The sequence below is a fragment of the Lipotes vexillifer genome, unplaced genomic scaffold (assembly GCF_000442215.2).
Source record: "Lipotes vexillifer unplaced genomic scaffold, Lipotes_vexillifer_v1.1 scaffold926, whole genome shotgun sequence".
In the NCBI taxonomy this organism is placed as follows: domain Eukaryota; kingdom Metazoa; phylum Chordata; class Mammalia; order Artiodactyla; family Lipotidae; genus Lipotes; species Lipotes vexillifer.
The window spans coordinates 1329355-1346615 of NW_006798085.1; the positions used below are offsets into that span (position 1 = coordinate 1329355).

Consider the following 17261-nt stretch of genomic DNA (forward strand, 5'->3'; position numbering starts at 1 on the left):
CCTGGCACAGATTTTTGTAACTGTCGTGACTCACAACACCTTCAATGAAGGGATCGTGCTTTCCTTGCAGAACAACAATAAGCGAAAGGCCTCATATAATTAGCAAAAATGAACTTAAATCTGATATCAATTACTTTTGGCCAACTCAAAACAGGAGCAGTAAATTTAAGATAGAGATGTAGTAAATAAAAAGATCTCACGCATTTTCTTTAAGTTATAAAGTGCCACGATTTATACTGGAGGAAAACTAACCCTGTGTTTGGGACTCCTGCTTCCTAGTCAATGCCTTCATTTATAGAGTAATCCAAAGGAAGAAAATGAGATGAATCCAATCATTTCTTGAATGGTGGGTCAGAAAGACTGGGTATGACCTGGATATAGGCACTGACATTTTTTTAAGGCAAGATCGACTATGTGTTATGGTTACCGAAGGGGAAATGTGGGGGGAGGGATAAATTAGGAATTTGGGAGTAACATATACACACTACTATGTATAACATAGATGAAAGACAAGGACTTACTGTATGGCACAGGGAACTATACTGAATATTTTGTAATAACCTATATGGGAAAAGAATATATACATATATACATATGTGTGCATAAATATTATTTATATATGTGTATAAATATCACATATATATATAAAACTAGATCACTTTGCTATACACCTGAAACTAACACAACATTGTAAATCAACTATACCTCAATAAAAAATAAATTTAAAAAAGGTAGACTATGTATATGTTATGCCCCTAAGCAACTAGTTTAGCAGTCTGGTGAAAACAGGAAAACAGTCTGATTTATTCTTGGTGAACCTATGCAGGCTCCTAAGGATCCTGACGTCCCTTGCTTTTCCTAAGTGTGAATGAACCATTTGTTAAGACTTTTTTCTCCCACAGGGATTAGTGAAGATCATCAAGCTTAATGCCTATAGTTCCTAGACAGAAAAAAATCTAGACTCCTTCCACCCCCTGCCCACTTTCTTGTTTGGTTATTCATTTAACAAATGTGTGAGTGTCTTCTATGTACTGTGTAAGGTAAAACTCTAGGACTCAGCTTCACCCTACCTTTGCTTAATTTTTAACCTGTTGCCAATAAATGTATCTGCTCCCTCCTTAAAATGTAAGCTTCTCTGAGGGTCTTATTCATCTTTATATTTCTGTTAGTGCCTAGAAGTCTTGTTAAATGACAATAAAATAAAGTTTTGAGAAGTGAAATTATAGTAACATCAAAAAATTACACAAGGAATTAGAACTGATTTTCCTGCTCTCTTTTTAAACTTATCTCTATTTTTGACCTTTGAAAAATGTTTTCTTCCTGAAATGCCTGTCAGGCTCTTACATGTTCAAAGTAAATGACTTTTTTTTTTTTTTTTTGGTATTTGTGATGCAAACCTGAGCTGCATAGGTAAATTTTTTTTTTAAATAAATTTATTTATTTATTTTTGGCTGTGTTGGGTCTTCATTGCTGCACACGGGCTTTCTCTAGTGGTGAGCGGGGGCTACTCTTTGTTGCGGTGTGCGGGCTTCTCATCGCTGTGGCTTCTCTTTTTGCGGAGCATGGGCTCTAGGTGTGCGGGCTTCAGTAGTTGTGGCTTGTGGGCTCTAGAGCACAGGCTTAGTAGTTGTGGCACACGGGCTTAGTTGCTCCGCGGCATGTGGGATCTTCCCAGACCCGGGCTCTAACCTGTGTACCCTGCAATGGCAGGCGGATTCTTAACCACTGCGCCACCAGGGAAGTCCCTGGATAGTTAACTTTTTATTATAATATATCAAGTAACTTGTGGATTTAGAAACAACACCTAATAGGCTTTGTTGTTTTTGGCTTTAACTCACCCCCCTCTGATTTACCTATCCCATCCAACCTCCTACTCTATTCATATGGTTTACAGACTGACTCACTTCTTCAATGAGAAGTTCTTTATTCTTATAAGAGTCAGCTCATTGTCTTGAGACACACTGTCTTGATATACAGTGTAGATTTATATACCCAGCTGCCTCTTTAACATATATACTTAGTGCCTAGTAGACACCTCAAACTTAGCATGCCTAACTGAACTCTTGATTCCTTCTTTACATACCTTTACATTCCTTTTCTCCTGTTTCTCCGTCTCAGAAATGGCAAATCTACTAGTCTAATTCCTTAGGTTCAAAACTGTGGGGTCATCCTTGGTTTTCTCTTTCATACCCCTTATCTAGTGAACCTCCAAATCTTGTCAGCTCTTCCTTCAAAGATCTGTCCACAATCTGACCACCCCTCCCCACCCACCCCCATTGCCTCCATCCTGGTCTAAACTACCATCATCTCTCACCTGGGTTATTGTTACACTCCCCTACACATCTTTCTGCTTCTGTCCTTTCTCCCTGCAGCAGCCAGAGGGATTCTCTTACAACATAAGTCAGTTCCTGTCATGCCTCTGCTCAAAATTTTCCAATGGTTCCCCATCTCATGCAGGGTGAAGGTCAGAGTCCTTAGCTTGGCCTACAACAAGGCTCTAAATTTGACTCCCCCCTCTGATCTCATTTCCTTCCTTCTCCTTCTTGCTCACTCTGCTCCTAGCCACACTGATCTTTCTGGAACATATCAAGCATTCTTCTATTTCAGAGCATTTGTATTTACTGCTTCTTCTCTCCTCCTTTCCCTGCCCCCAGTCCAGATATTCACATGGCTCACACCTTCATTTCATTCAGGTCTCTTCTCAGATGTTTCCTTATTAGAGGGACCTTCCCTGATCAACTTACAGCACACTTCATCACGTTCTCTCCCTCTTGCCCTGGTATATTTTTCTCCACAACACTTACCACCACCAATTTTGTTTATTATCTGTCTCTTTACACTGGAAGTTAAGCTTTTTGAGGGCAACAAGAAGTATTTATTGAGGGTCTACTATGTGCCGGGGCATTTCCTGGGCAATGAGGATGTAAAAGTAAATAAACACGATTATCCTTATGGCATTTTCATTCTAGTATTATAGAAACTGCTGTATTTTCTCAGTAAATATTTGAAGAATGTTTTGAATAAATATACCATACACTCAGCAGAGTAAGAGGAATGGTTCCAAAGTAAAGGAGATTTGGATTGGCTTGTCACCCTCTAAATCACTGGAGCACCCACCACATCTAAAGAAGTGGTGCTATAGCCTCCCAGGTGAAAGGTTGGAAATCTAATCAAATCCCAGAACCCCCAAGTATTCTATTCTCCTAACTAAAAGGGGCTCTTGGATTCCTCCCTGCTATACTGTTTAAAGAAAATCTCTGGGATTGCATGAGAAATTAGGCACTGGCACAAAGTGACTAGTGTCTAGTGACTGACAAGAGTATCAGACCAGGAGGGAATTAGATAAGAAGTACTAAAAATTAATGAGATGCTTTGGCCTTCAACAGAGGGAAAAACTATTTTGTATCAAAACAGAATAAACAATCAATAGCAGAGATGCTAGTAGCCAGATCCAGATAAAGTGGTTTGGGAGAGTGAAGGAAGCTGCCTTCTTTACGAGAAAACTTGGAAGGCCAGATGAAGATGTAAACTTTAGAAGCTATTGGACCTCTCCCGTGGAGAGGAAGGGAAGACCATGCCCACTACAGGAGGTGATATTGCTCTTACCACCTCTTTTCTCTTCCTTAGCAATCAGGGAATATGAAAGATTTTGTGGTACTGGGAATAGTTCAGGGGAAGAGTCAAAGGTGGAAAGACCTACATGCATCAAAGAGTAAGATGATAAGGAGAGGAAAGGGACCTTGATTCTCAGTTCTCAGTTTCTACATAGCTTTCTGAAGACTTCCAGGAAACTGGCGGCAAGCAGTATATGAATAATGGGTGCCTATTACTTCATGGACCACATTTCCTAGGCTTGAACTTGGTCATGAATTGTATGCAAAGTATCTGCTCTAGAGAATGGCCCCGCTGGTCCATTTCTCCATTGAAGGGCTCAAAGCTGCCACCTCCATTGACTAAAAACAGCCTACTTATTTCTGACTCTCTTTTATTACAGGTCCTTCTTCTGAGCTCTTTTTCAGACTTCATCCAGTTTTACCTCTTTTTGTCCCAAATGACAAAGTCCTGGCCCCATTGCTTCAATTGCTCATGCGGTCTGGAACTGCTTCCATCGCTGGCCCTTACTTACATTGACAAATGTCAGCCTTAAAAAAATCCGATTTTCACCTTCATAAAGTCATATTGCTTTGTAACCCTCCAGAACATATATCTTTGGCAGACTTAGCCAGCCACGTGCTATCTTTGAATCCAGATGGCTTTACAACAGCCCATAGCTATGCATTCTACAAACTCCTACTCTAAAGAGGTAGCATTCTGTCAATTGAAGGAATGATGTTAAAACAGAGCGATTCAAAGACCCTGCCCAGGAGCTAGCTCAACATTTTGTTACGCCCCACAAAATGCATTGTTAGTTAACTCAAATCTGTTTCACCTTCAATAGGGATGGTTTTCATGGCACATCATAACCCAGCTGAAGAGGCAATCAACATTACCAACTTACATTACAAACACCAACAATTTGCTAGATACTAGGCTAGATTCTGGAGCTTTACAAAGAGAAATGAATCCCAGCCCTCAAGGAACTTACAGATGAGTTCTAGAGGCATGGTAGCTGACACGAACAGTGACATAATTATCATTGGATTTAACATATCATGTAAGTGCCTCCATGGCACAGTACTCTGTCATTCCAAGAATAGGACTGAATCCTCTTGGTGGCCTTAGTAGATATAGGATGTCCCCAGGAGAGATGAAGTCCTTATGGAGGGTGATCTTGAGAGGTACAAATGCTACCATGGCTATCAGACATACTGTGAAAGGACTAAAGTTACTGGGGTTGGAGGAGACAGGATCCTTGTACAGTCAGTTCTATGTCAAAAGAGTAGGTTAGGTAGGTTAAGCTAGAAAAACCTTCTGTGACCTTGCGTCTGTGGAAAATATAGGAGATGGTGAAGTACACTTGAAAAGGTAGTTCTCAGGATGGTACTCTCATCCACTGATATGTGATAAAGGATCACCCAAATTGACTTACCATCTGCTCCTTCACTGCTTTTGCTTCTTTTATTGCGGCGAACACGCCTACTCTCCTCTTCAGAGTATGACTTTTCTTCAGGGATGAAGAAATTCAGAAGGGCCACCTGAAAAATAACAAGTAGATAAGTCAAAGGTTGACCCCAGTAAACTATAGCCAACATAAAAAACTGGCTTTCTGTAGACAGTCTGCCTTCACCTTAAATTCAGAGTGTTTAAGATGAATGGATAAAAATGTAGTGTGTGTGTGTGTGTGTGTGTGTGTGTGTGTGTATAAAATGGAATATACAATGGAATATTAATCATAAAAAATGAAATGTTGCCATTTGCAGAAACATGGATGGACCTAGAGATTATCATACTAAGTGAGGTAAGCTAGACAAAGATAAATATCATATAATATTGCTTATATGTGGAATCTAAAAAAAAGATACAAATGAACTTATTTACAAACCAGAAATAGACCCACAGACATAGAAAACAAATTTATGGTTACCGAAGGGGAAAGAGGGGGAGGGATGAATTAGGAGTTTGGGATTAACATATACTCACTACTGTGTATAGAATAGGTAAACAACATGGACCTACTGTATAGCACAGAGAAGTATAAATATTTTTTAATAACCTATAAGGGAAAAGAGTTTGAAAACGAATATATATATATATATATATATATATATATATTGTTTTCATCTGAACCACAGTGCTGTACACCTGAAACTAACACAACATTGTAAATCAACTATACTTCCAATAAAAAAAAATTAGAGTGTCTAAAGCCTGAGCCCATCCTCCCCTCCACTGCACAAATTCTTTTATTATTGATGACATTATTATCCCAAAAATGTAGGCACGAAATTTTGGATAATCTCTTCTGCCCCCCTCTCATCTGCCCCAAATACCTAATGAGTAATCATTCAGTCCTACCTGTCAGTATACTTCTGGGGTTCAGAGAGCCCAGTCATAGATTTTTAACTTCCCTTACATACTACTGATGTCTGCCCAGAATTAGACTTGGGCTTGCTACACCCTCTTGAACTTCATTATTATACATCCATGATTTTTCCACATTTCTATTTATGCTGAACTTTTGGCTTGTTCCCAGAATGCTGTGCATCCAGTTATGATTGGATGGTACCATTTATGCCAACGCTCTTCTGGGAGTTAATAATGATAAAGCACACAATTATTCTCTCCCTTTCCTAGATTCCAACAGAATGCTTACAGCATTTTGGTACTTAGCCCTCTACTGTCTTATGATGGTCTCTCATAATAATACAATATATTTCATTTGTAAATGGGCCTGGTATCACTAATGATAATCACAGCTTAAATATATACTTGCTGAATTGAATCATAATTTTTCGCATGAGTGCTTACTTGTGGTTAAAAAAAATGTGCCTGAGGTAAACAGTGGGCAGAGTAGTAGGACTGAAAGTGATTCCAAACCCGACTCTGCCACTTATAGCTGTGTAACCTTGGGCAAGGTCCTTAAGCTTTAATTTCCTCATCTGTAAATAGGGATAATAATAGTACTTTGCTCATAAAGTACTTGGGTTTGCACATTACCCAGCATGTAATATGCATTCAATAAATGTTAGCTATTATTGTAATTAAAATTAATATTAGGGCTTCCCTGGTGGCGCAGTGGTTGAGAGTCCGCCTGCCGATGCAGGGGACACGGGTTCGTGCCCCGGTCTGGGAAGATCCCACATGCCGTGGAGTGGCTGGGCCCATGAGCCATGGCCACTGAGCCTGTGCATCCGGAGCCTGTGCTCTGCAGAGGGAGAGGCCACAACAGTGAGAGGCCCGCATACCGCAAAAAAAAAAAAAATTAATATTAAAAATAGACTGGTTAGATAGTTTGGAGGTTAAAAAGAAGAAATGAATCTGCATTTTCACCCTATTGTTGGTTCAAAAAATAAACAATTCCAGAATATCCTCATGTCTGCTGCATCTGTGATTAACTGGAAAAAAGATGGGTAGAACTCAAGTAAGCCTTAACATTCTACACAAACTTTCTTGAAAATCCTGTAATTTACTGTTTATGTAAAACAATTATACCCAATAGCCTTAATATACAAGATTAGCAACTTACAGAATATATTCATGTATTAAATACATAATTAACAATCTCCAACTTGCCATAGGGTTGTATTTAAAAATATTTAGGTTGAATCACATGAAACTGCCATTTTAGTATGTCAAAAATGGTTGAATATCAGCAATTTCACATGGTTCAACTGAGCAGTGTTTTTGTCACTTGACTGGAATGTAAAATGCACTTTCCCATAGAATCAATGTAATAAAGTCTGGCTAGGTTTCCAGATAAAGCCCATAGAAAGTTACTTAACCCACAATATAAATAAGCTATTATACTAGTAATAATATAATACCCAACTGCTATTTACACTAAAATCTCAATCATTGGCAGCTCTAGAAGAACAAGTAATTCTGGATAGAAGAGTTTTCATGATAAATTTGAGTGCTTAAACTCAGTTCAGCTATTTTGGATAGAAATTAGTCTATAATATATGATTTCACTCAGGGTTTACTGAATATGTAGAAGACTATTTGCCTGTACATTAAATGGCACCAGTCCACTATGGTTTTCAGGCTTTTTTAAAGTTACACTTAACATTACAGAGCAATACATGCTTTGTTAGAGAGAAGCATAAAGTTCTCCGGGAGGAAGAGGGAAAGTACCTAATACAGACTGGGAGTGGACAAGGCTTTTTGGAGGAGGTGCTACCTCTGTGAGTCCTGAAGGATATTGAGGATTTAGTGATGAATGAGAAAATGAAAAGGAATTCCAGGCAAAGTGAGCATTGTGCTTCAAGGTTCAGAGGAAATAGACAGAGAAGCAGTTTTTGGAAATACAAGTAGCATAAAGTAAGTGGTAGGAGTTGGGGAGGAATGGTAAGGAATGAGCCAAAAGACATTAAACAAAGGCCAGATCATGTTAAGGAGTTAAGATTTTACCCTGTAGCAGGGGGGTCCTCTGAAGGATTTTCTCCTTTTGTAAATTATGTACTTTATGAAAATTTTAGCTAAAATTTACATACAATAAAGTGCACACATTTCAAGCATACAGTTTGAAAAATACACACCTTTGTAACCACCACCCAAATCAAGATATGGAACATTTCCATCACCCCAGAATTTTCCCTTGTGTCCCTTCCAGTCATTCTTCAGTGCTACTCCAACCTCAGGCAACCACTGTTCTGATTCTATCACCATAGCTTAGCTTTCCCCATTCTAGAACCCCACATAAATGGGATCATACAATATGTTTATATGACTTTTGTGTTGCTTCTTTCCCTCAGCACAATGTCTGTGAGACTCATCCACGTTGTTGTGAGTATCAGTAGTTCATTCCTTTTCCTTCCTGAGTAGTATTTAATTGTACGGATATACTATAACTTTTTAATGCATTTGCCTTTTGAGGGACATTTGGGTTATTTCCAGTTTGGGGCTATTATGAATAAAGCTGATATGAGTATGAGGCTTTGAGGGGATATATGTCTTCATTTTTCTTGGGTAAACACCTAGGACTGGAACCTCTGGGCTATATGGTAACTATTTACTGTAAGGGAACTGTCAAACTATTTTCCAGTGACTGTACCTTTTTCTACTCCCACTGGTAATGTGTGAGCAATCCACTGCTCTGCATTTTCACTAAGTTTGTTGTTGTCAATTTTTCATTTTAGCCATGCTTGTGGTTGTGAAGGAGTTTTTCATTGTGGTTGGCTTTTGAGTTCTTAAACTTATTTTTAATGCTTTTTTGGTCTCTTACCTTGCTGTCAACTATCATATTTCACTTCATCTACTTATAACATTTTTCCAGTCTCTTCAAATTTGCTGCTTATAACCTCCTATAGGCTTGACATCTCACATCTCATTAAAACTAATTAGAATCATGCACAAACAGAATAAATAGGCAATCAGTGTGTTTTTGAATGGCTTTTCCAATAAGTAAAGATGCATATTCTCTGGCGGCTTAGAGGCCATTTGTTTACTGCTTATTCTTGGCTGTGGTCTGGATAAGTGAGTCAGTCAGAAAACTCAGTTTTACATAGATATGTTATTATAGTATAATGCTATTTCTAGCGCAAAGGAATTTTGAGCACAAATGGAGAACCTCCCCACCATCACCAACCAGAATTCCAGAATTTTCTTTATACTCTTTGTGTTCCTTCATGGGCTCAGCTCCTATGGGGATTGTTGGCACGGTCACCAGCACCTTCTTGTGTCCTGGCAGCAGCAGGAGAATGTGCTCACGTGTTAATTCTTCCAAAAGGTCTGATGGGAGCTTGTGAGAACTCAGGCTCCCAGAAGAGGAGAGCTGAGGGAGAAAACAACTCCTGCAGATGGAAGAAACAACTCCAGCTTCCACGGGTAGTAGGAGTAGCTTAAAGTCCTTTCAGAGAGGCTGTTGATGAGTATGGGACATTCATAAGTCAAGTGTTCATTAGAAGGGGACTGCCTGTATATGAAAATGCTTAGAACAGAACATAGTTTCTATTTTCTCATTGAAAAAACACAAAATACTGCTTAAACTGAAAGAGGATCCTTACTCACAATGATCTTATTTGTCTCAATTAGAGATAGGAGGGAAAACTAACCTTTGTGTAGTATAACGGTAAAGTCAAAAATCAGTGACTAGGGGAGACCTTCAAGATGGTGGAGGAGTAAGACGTGGAGATCACCTTCCTTTCCACAGATACATCAGAAATACATCCACATGTGGAACAACTCCTACAGAACACCTACTGAACGCTGGCAGAAGACCTCAGACTTCCCAAAAGATATACATATTTTTTTCCTTTTTCTCTTTTTGTGAGTTTGTATGTGTATGCTTCTTTGTGTGATTTTTTCTGTAGAGCTTTGCTTTTACCATTTGTCCTAGGGTTCCGTCTGACCATTTTTTTCTCCTTTTTAAAAAATTACTTTAAAATATTTTTTATTTTTAATAATTTTTTTATTTTAATAACTTTACCTTATTTTATTTATTAATTTATTTCCTTCTTTTTTTATCCCTTTTCTTTTGAGCCGTGTGGATGACAGGCTGTTGGTGCTCCGGCCAGTGTCAGGCCTGTGCCTCTGAGGTGGGAGAGCTGAGTTCAGAACATTGGTCCATCACAGACCTCCCGGCTCCACGTAATATCAAACAGTGAAAGCTCTCCAAAAGATGGAGATGGTCAATGCTAAGACCCAGCTCCACCCAACGACCAGCAAGCTATAGTGCTGGACACCCTATGCCAAACAACTAGCAAGACAGGAACACAACCCCACCTATCAGCAGAGAGGCTGCATAAAATCATAATAAGGTCACAGGCACCCCAAAACACACCACAAGACGTGGTTCTGCCCATCAGAAAGACAAGATCTAGCTTTATTCACCAGAACACAGGCACCAGGTCCCCTCCACCAGAAAGCCTATACAACCCACTGAACCAACCATACACACTGGGGGCAGACACCAAAAACAACAGGAAACTATGAACCTGAAGCCTGCGAAAAGGAGACCACAAACACAGTAAGTTAAGCAAAGTGAGAAGACAGAGAAACACACAGCCGATGAAAGAGCAATGTAAAAACCCATCAGACCAAACAAATGAAGAGGAAAGAGGCAGTCTACCTGAAAAAGAATTCAGAGTAAGGATAGTAAAGATGATACAAACTCTTGGAAATAGAATGGAGAAAATACAAGGGAAGTTTAACAAGGACGTAGAAGAACTAAAGAGCAAACAAACAATGATGAACAACACAATAAATGAAATTAAAATTTCTCTAGAAGGAATCAATAGCAGAATAACTGAGGCAGAAGACGGATAAGTGACCTGGAAGATAAAATAGTGGAAATAACTACTGCAGAGAAAAATAAAGAAAAAAGAATGAAAAGAATTGAGGACACTCTCAGAAACCTCTGGGACAACATTAAACGCACCAACACTCGAATTATAGGGGTCCCAGGAGAAGAAGAGAAAAAGAAAGGGACTGAGAAAATATCAGAAGGGATTATACTTGAAAATTTCCCTAATATGGGAAAGGAAATAGTTAATCGAGTCCAGGAAGCACAGAAAGTCCCATACAGGATAAATCCAAGGAGAAACATGCCAAGACACATATTAAACAAACTATGAAAAATGAAATACAAACAAAAAATATTAAAAGCAGCAACGGGAAAACAACAAAAAACATACAGGGAATCCCCATAAGGCTAACAGCTGATCTTTCAGCAAAAACTGTGCAAGCCAGAAGGGAGTGGCAGGAAATATTTAAAGCGATGAAAGGGAAAACCTGCAACCAAGATTACTCTACTCAGTAAGGAACTCATGCCGAATCGACAGAGAAATTAAAAATTTTACAGACAAGTAAAAGCTAAGAAAATTCAGCACCACCAAACCAGCTTTACAACAAATGCTAAAGGAACTTCTCTGGACAGGAAACACAAGAGAAGGAAAAGGAGAACATCCCTGGTGGTGCAGTGGTTATGAGTCCACCTGCCAGTGCAGGGGGCATGGGTCTGAGCCCTGGTCCAGGGAGATCTCACATGGCGTGGAGCAAATAAGCCCATGCACCGCAACTATTGAGCCTGCACTATAGAGCCTGTGAGCCACAACTACAGAAGCTCGAGGGCCTAGGGACCATACTCCACAGCAAGAGAAGGCACCACAAGGAGGAGCCTGTGCACCGAATCAAGAGTAGCCCCCACTCACCACCAATAGAAAAAGCTGGCATGCAGCAACAAAGACCCAATGCAGGCAAAAAAATAAATAAATAAATAAATTTTTTTAAGAAGAGAAGGAAAAGACCTACAATAACAAACCCAAAACAATTAAGAAAATAGTAATAAGAACATATATATCCATAATTACCTTAAATGTAAATGGATTAAATACTCCAACCAAAAGACATAGACTGTCTGAATGCATACAAAAACAAGACCCATATATATGCTGTCTACAAGAGACCCAATTCAGACTTATGGACACATACAGACTCAAACTGAGGGGATGGAAAAAGATATTCCATGCAAATGAAAATCAAAAGAAAGCTGGAGTAGCAATTCTCATAACAGGCAAAATAGATTTTAAAATAAAGACAATTGCGAGAGACAAAAAAGGACATTACATGATGATCAAGGGATCAATCCAAGAAGAAGACATAAAAATTGTAAATATTTATGCACCCAACATAGGAGCACCTCAATACATAAGGCAAATGCTAACTGCCATAAAAGGGGAAATTGACAGTAACAGAATCATAGTAGGGGACTTTAACACTGCACTTTCACCAATGGACAGATCATCCAAAATGAAAATAAATAAGGAAACACAAGCTTTAAATGTACATTAAACGAGATGGACTTAATTGATATTTATAGGACATTCCATTCAAAACCAACAGAATACACATTCTTCTCAACTGCTCATGGAACATTCTCCAGGATAGATCATAGCTTGGGTCACAAATAAAGCCTTGGTAAATTTAAGAAAACTGAAATCGTATCAAGTATCTTTTCTGACCACAACAGTATGAGACAAGAAATCAATTACAGAAAAATGCTGTAAAAAACACAAAGAGAGGAACCAAGATGGCGGAGTAGAAGGATGTGCTCACACTCCCTCTTGCAATAACACCAGAATCACAACTAGCTGCTGGAAAATCATCGACAGGAAGACACTGGAACTCACCAAATAAGATACCCCACATCCAAAGACAAAGGAGAAGCCACAATAAGATGGTAGGAAGGGTGCAATCACAGTAAAATCAAATCCAGTAAATGCTGGTTGGGTGACTCAAAGACTGGAGAACACATACCACAGAAGTCCACCAACTGGAGTGAAGGTTCTGAGCCCCACATCAGGTTTCCCCACCTGGGGGTCTGGCAACGGGAGGAGGAATTCGGAGAGAATCAGACTTTGAAGCCAAGTGGGAACTGATTGCAGGACTTTGGAAGGACTGAGGGAAACTGAGACTCCATTCTTGGAGGGCACACACAAAGTAGTGTGCGTGTCGGGACACAGAGAATGGAGCAGTGATGCCATGGGAGACTGAACCAGACCTACCTGCTAGTGTTGGAGAGTCTCCTGCAGAGGTGGGGGCTGGCTGTGGCTCACCATCGGAAAAATGAAACTGGCAGCAGAAGTTTTGCAAAGTACTCCTTGGCGAGAGCCCTCCCAGAGGCTGTCATTAGTCCCAACAAAGAGCCCAGGTAGGCTGCAGTGTTGGGTCGGCACAGGCCAAACAACCAAGAGGGAGGGAACCCAACCCCACCCATCAACAGTCAAATGGATTAAAGTTTTACTGAGCTCTACCCACCAGAGCAATAGTCAGCTCTACCCACCACCAGTCCCTCACCACAGGAAACTTACACAAGCCACTTAGATAGCCTCATCCACCAGAGGGCGACAGCAGAAGCAAGAAGAACTACAATCCGGCAGCCTGGGGAATAAAAACCACATTCACAGAAAGACAGACAAGATGAAAAGGCAGAGGGCTATGTACCAGATGAAGGAACAAGATAAAACCCCAGAGAAACAACTAAATGGAGTGGAGATAGGCAACCTTCCAGAAAAAGAATTCAGAATAATGATAGTGAAGATGAGCCAGGACCTCGGAAAAAGAATGGAGGCAAAGATCGAGAAGATGCAAAAAATGTTTAACAAAGACCTAGAAGAATTAAAGAACAAACAAACAGAGATGAACAATACAATAACAGAAATGAAAACTACACTAGAAGGAATTTATAGCAGAATAACTGAGGCAGAAGAACGGGTAAATGACCTGGAAGACAGAATGGTGGAATTCACTGCTGTGGAAGAGAATAAAGAAAAAAGAATGAAAAGAAATGAAGACAGCCTAAGAGACTTCTGGGACAACATTAAATGCAACAACATATGCATTATAGGGGTCCCAGAAGGAGAACAGAGAGAAAGGACTAGAGAAAATATTTGAAGAGATTATAGTCGAAAACTTCCTTAACAAGGGAAAGGAAATAGCCACCCAAGTCCAGGAAGCGCAGTGAGTCCCATACAGGAGAAACCTAAGGAGAAACACGTCGAGACACATAGTAATCAAATAGGCAAAAATTAAAGACAAAGAAAAATTATAGAAAGCAGCAAGGGAAAAACGACAAATAACATACAAGGGAACTCCCATAAGGTTAACAGCTGATTTCTCAGCAGAAACTCTACAAGCCAGAAGGGAGTGGCATGATATTCTTAAAGTGATGAAAGGGAAGAACGTACAACCAAGATTACTCTACCCAGCAAGAATCTCATTCAGATTTGATGGAGAAATCAAAAGCTTTACAGACAAGCAAAAGCTAAGAGCATTCAGCACCACCAAACCAGCTCTACAACAAATGCTAAAGGAACTTCTCTAAGTGGGAAACACAAGAGAAGAAAAGGACCTACAAAAACAAACCCAAAACAATTAAGAAAATGGTCATAGGAACATACATATCGATAATTACCTTAAACGTGAATGGATTAAATGCTCCAACCAAAAGACACAGGCTTGCTGAATGGATACAAAAACAAGACCCATATATATGCTGTCTACAAGAGACCCACTTCAGACCTAGGGACACATACAGACTGAAAGTGAGGGGATGGAAAAAGATATTCCATGCAAATGGAAATCAAAAGAAAGCTGGAGTAGCAATACTCATATCAGATAAAATAGACTTTAAAATAAAGAATGTTACAAGAGACAAGGAAGGACACTACATAATGATCAAGGGATCAATCCAAGAAGAAGATATAACAATTATAAATATATATGCACCCAACATAGGAGCACCTCTATATATAAGGCAACTGCTAACAGCTATAAAAGAGGAAATCGACAGTAACACAATAAGAGTGGGGGACTTTAACACCTCACTTACACCAATGGACAGATCATCCAAAATGAAAAAAAATAAGGGAACAGAAGCTTTAAATGACACAACAGACCAGATAGATTTAACTGATATTTATAGGACAATCCATCTGAACACAGCAGATTACACTTTCTTCTCAAGTGGGCACGGAACATTCTCCAGGATAGATCACATCTTGGGTCACAAATCAAGCCTCAGTAAATTTAAGAAAATTGAAATCATATCAAGCATCTTTTCTGACCACAGCACTCTGAGATTAGGAATGAATTAGAGGGAAAAAAACATAAAAAAGACAAACACATGGAGGGTAAACAATACGTTATTAAATAACCAAGAGATCACTGAAGAAATCAAAGAAGACATCAAAAAATACCTAGAGACAAATGACAATGAAAACATGATGACCCAAAACCTATGGGATGCAGCAAAAGCACTTCTAAGAGGGAAGTTTATACAATAAACTTACAAAACAAGCCGACCTCAGGAAACAGGAAAATTCTGAAATAAACAATCTAACCTTACACCTAGAGGAAGTAGAGAAAGAAGAACAAACAAAACCCAAAGTTAGCAGAAAGAAAGAAATCATAAAGATTAGAGCAGAAATAAATGAAATAGGAACAAAGAAAACAATAGAGCAAAGATAAATAAAACTAAAAGCTGGTTCTTTGAGAACATAAACAAAATTGATAAACCATTAGCCAGACTCATCAAGAAAAAGAGCGAGGGGACTCAAATCAATAAAGTTAGAAATGAAAAAGAAGAAGTTACAACAGACACCGGAGAAATACAGAGCATCATAAGAGACTACTGCAAGCAACTCTGTGCCAATAAAATGGACAACCAGGAAGAAATGGACAAATTTTTAGAAAGGTATAATCTTTCAAGACTGAAGCAGGAGGGAATAGAAAATATGAACAGACCAATCACAAGTAATGAAATTAAAACAGTGATTAAAAATCTTCCAACCAACAAAAGCCCAACACCAGATGGCTTCACAGTTGAATTCTATCAAACATGTAGAGAGGAGCTAACACCCATGCATCTCAAATTCTTCCAAAAAATGCAGAGGAAGGAACTCTCCCAAACTCATTATATGAGGCCACCATCACCCTGATACCAAAACCAGGCAAAGATAGTACAAAAAAAGAAAATTACAGTCCAAGATCACTGATGAATATAGATGCAAAAATCCTCAACAAAATACTAGCAAACAGGATCCAACAAGACATTAGAAGGATCATAAACCATGATCAACTGGGATTTATCCCAGGGATACAAGGATTCTTCCATATACACAAATCAATCAATGTGATAACCATATTAACGAACTGAACAATAAAAACCATATGATCATCTCAAGAGATGCAGAAAAGGCTTTTGACAAAATTCAACAGCCATTTATGATAAAAACTCTCCATAAAGTGGGCATAGAGGGAACCTGCCTCAACATAATAAAAGCCATAAACGACAAACCCAAAGCAAACATAATTCTCTATGGTGAAAAACGAAAAGCATTTCCTCTGAGATCAGGAACGAGACAAGGATGTGCACTCTCACAACTATTATTCAACACAGTATTCGAAGTTCTAGCCACAGCAATCAGAGAAGAAAAGGAAATAAAAGGAATCAAAATCAGAAAAGAAGTAAAGCTGTCACTGTTTGCAGATGACATGATAGTATACATAGAGAATCCTAAAGATGCAACCAGAAAACTACTAGAGCTAATTAATGAAATTGGTAAAGTAGCAGGATACAAAATTAATGCACAGAAATCTCTTGCATTCCTATACACTAATGATGAAAAATCTGAAAGTGAAATTAAGGAAACACTCCCATTTACCAGTGCAACAAAAAGAATAAAATACCCAGGAGTAAATGTACCTAAGGAGACAAAGACCTCTATGCAGAAAACTATAAGACACTGATGAAAGAAATTAAAAATGATACGAACAGATGGAGAGATATACCATGTTCTTGGATTGGAGGAATCAACATACTGAAAATGACTATACTACCTAAAGAAATCTACAGATTCAATGCAATTCTTATCAAGCTAACAATGACATTTTTCACAAAGTAGAACAAAAAATTTCACAATTTGTATGGAAACACAAAAGACCCCGAATAGCAAAAGCAATCTTGAGAAAAAAAAACAGAGCTGGAGGGGCTTCCCTGGTGGCGCAGTGGTTGAGAGCCCGCCTGCCGATGCAGGGGACGCGGGTTCGTGCCCCGGTCCGGGAAGATCCCACATGCCGCAGAGCGGCTGGGCCCGTGAGCCATGGCCGCTGGGCCTGCGCGCCCGGAGCCTGTGCTCCGCAACGGGAGAGGCCACAGCAGT

General features: G+C 39.2%; 1 protein-coding gene across 6 annotated transcripts in view; it reads right to left on the reverse strand.

The window, feature by feature from the left end:
* EDA (ectodysplasin A) overlaps window positions 1-17261 on the reverse strand; it is a 406119-nt gene that overhangs the window by 110391 nt on the left and 278467 nt on the right. For 5 of the 6 annotated variants that reach the window (XM_007470135.1, XM_007470138.1, XM_007470136.1 and 2 more), the window contains exon 2: window positions 5030-5135. In XM_007470135.1, coding sequence (XP_007470197.1) covers window positions 5030-5135 — 106 coding nt within the window. Of the gene's footprint in view, window positions 1-5000; window positions 5136-17261 lie in introns of those variants that run through there. The other variant, XM_007470140.1, reaches the window with a different exon arrangement.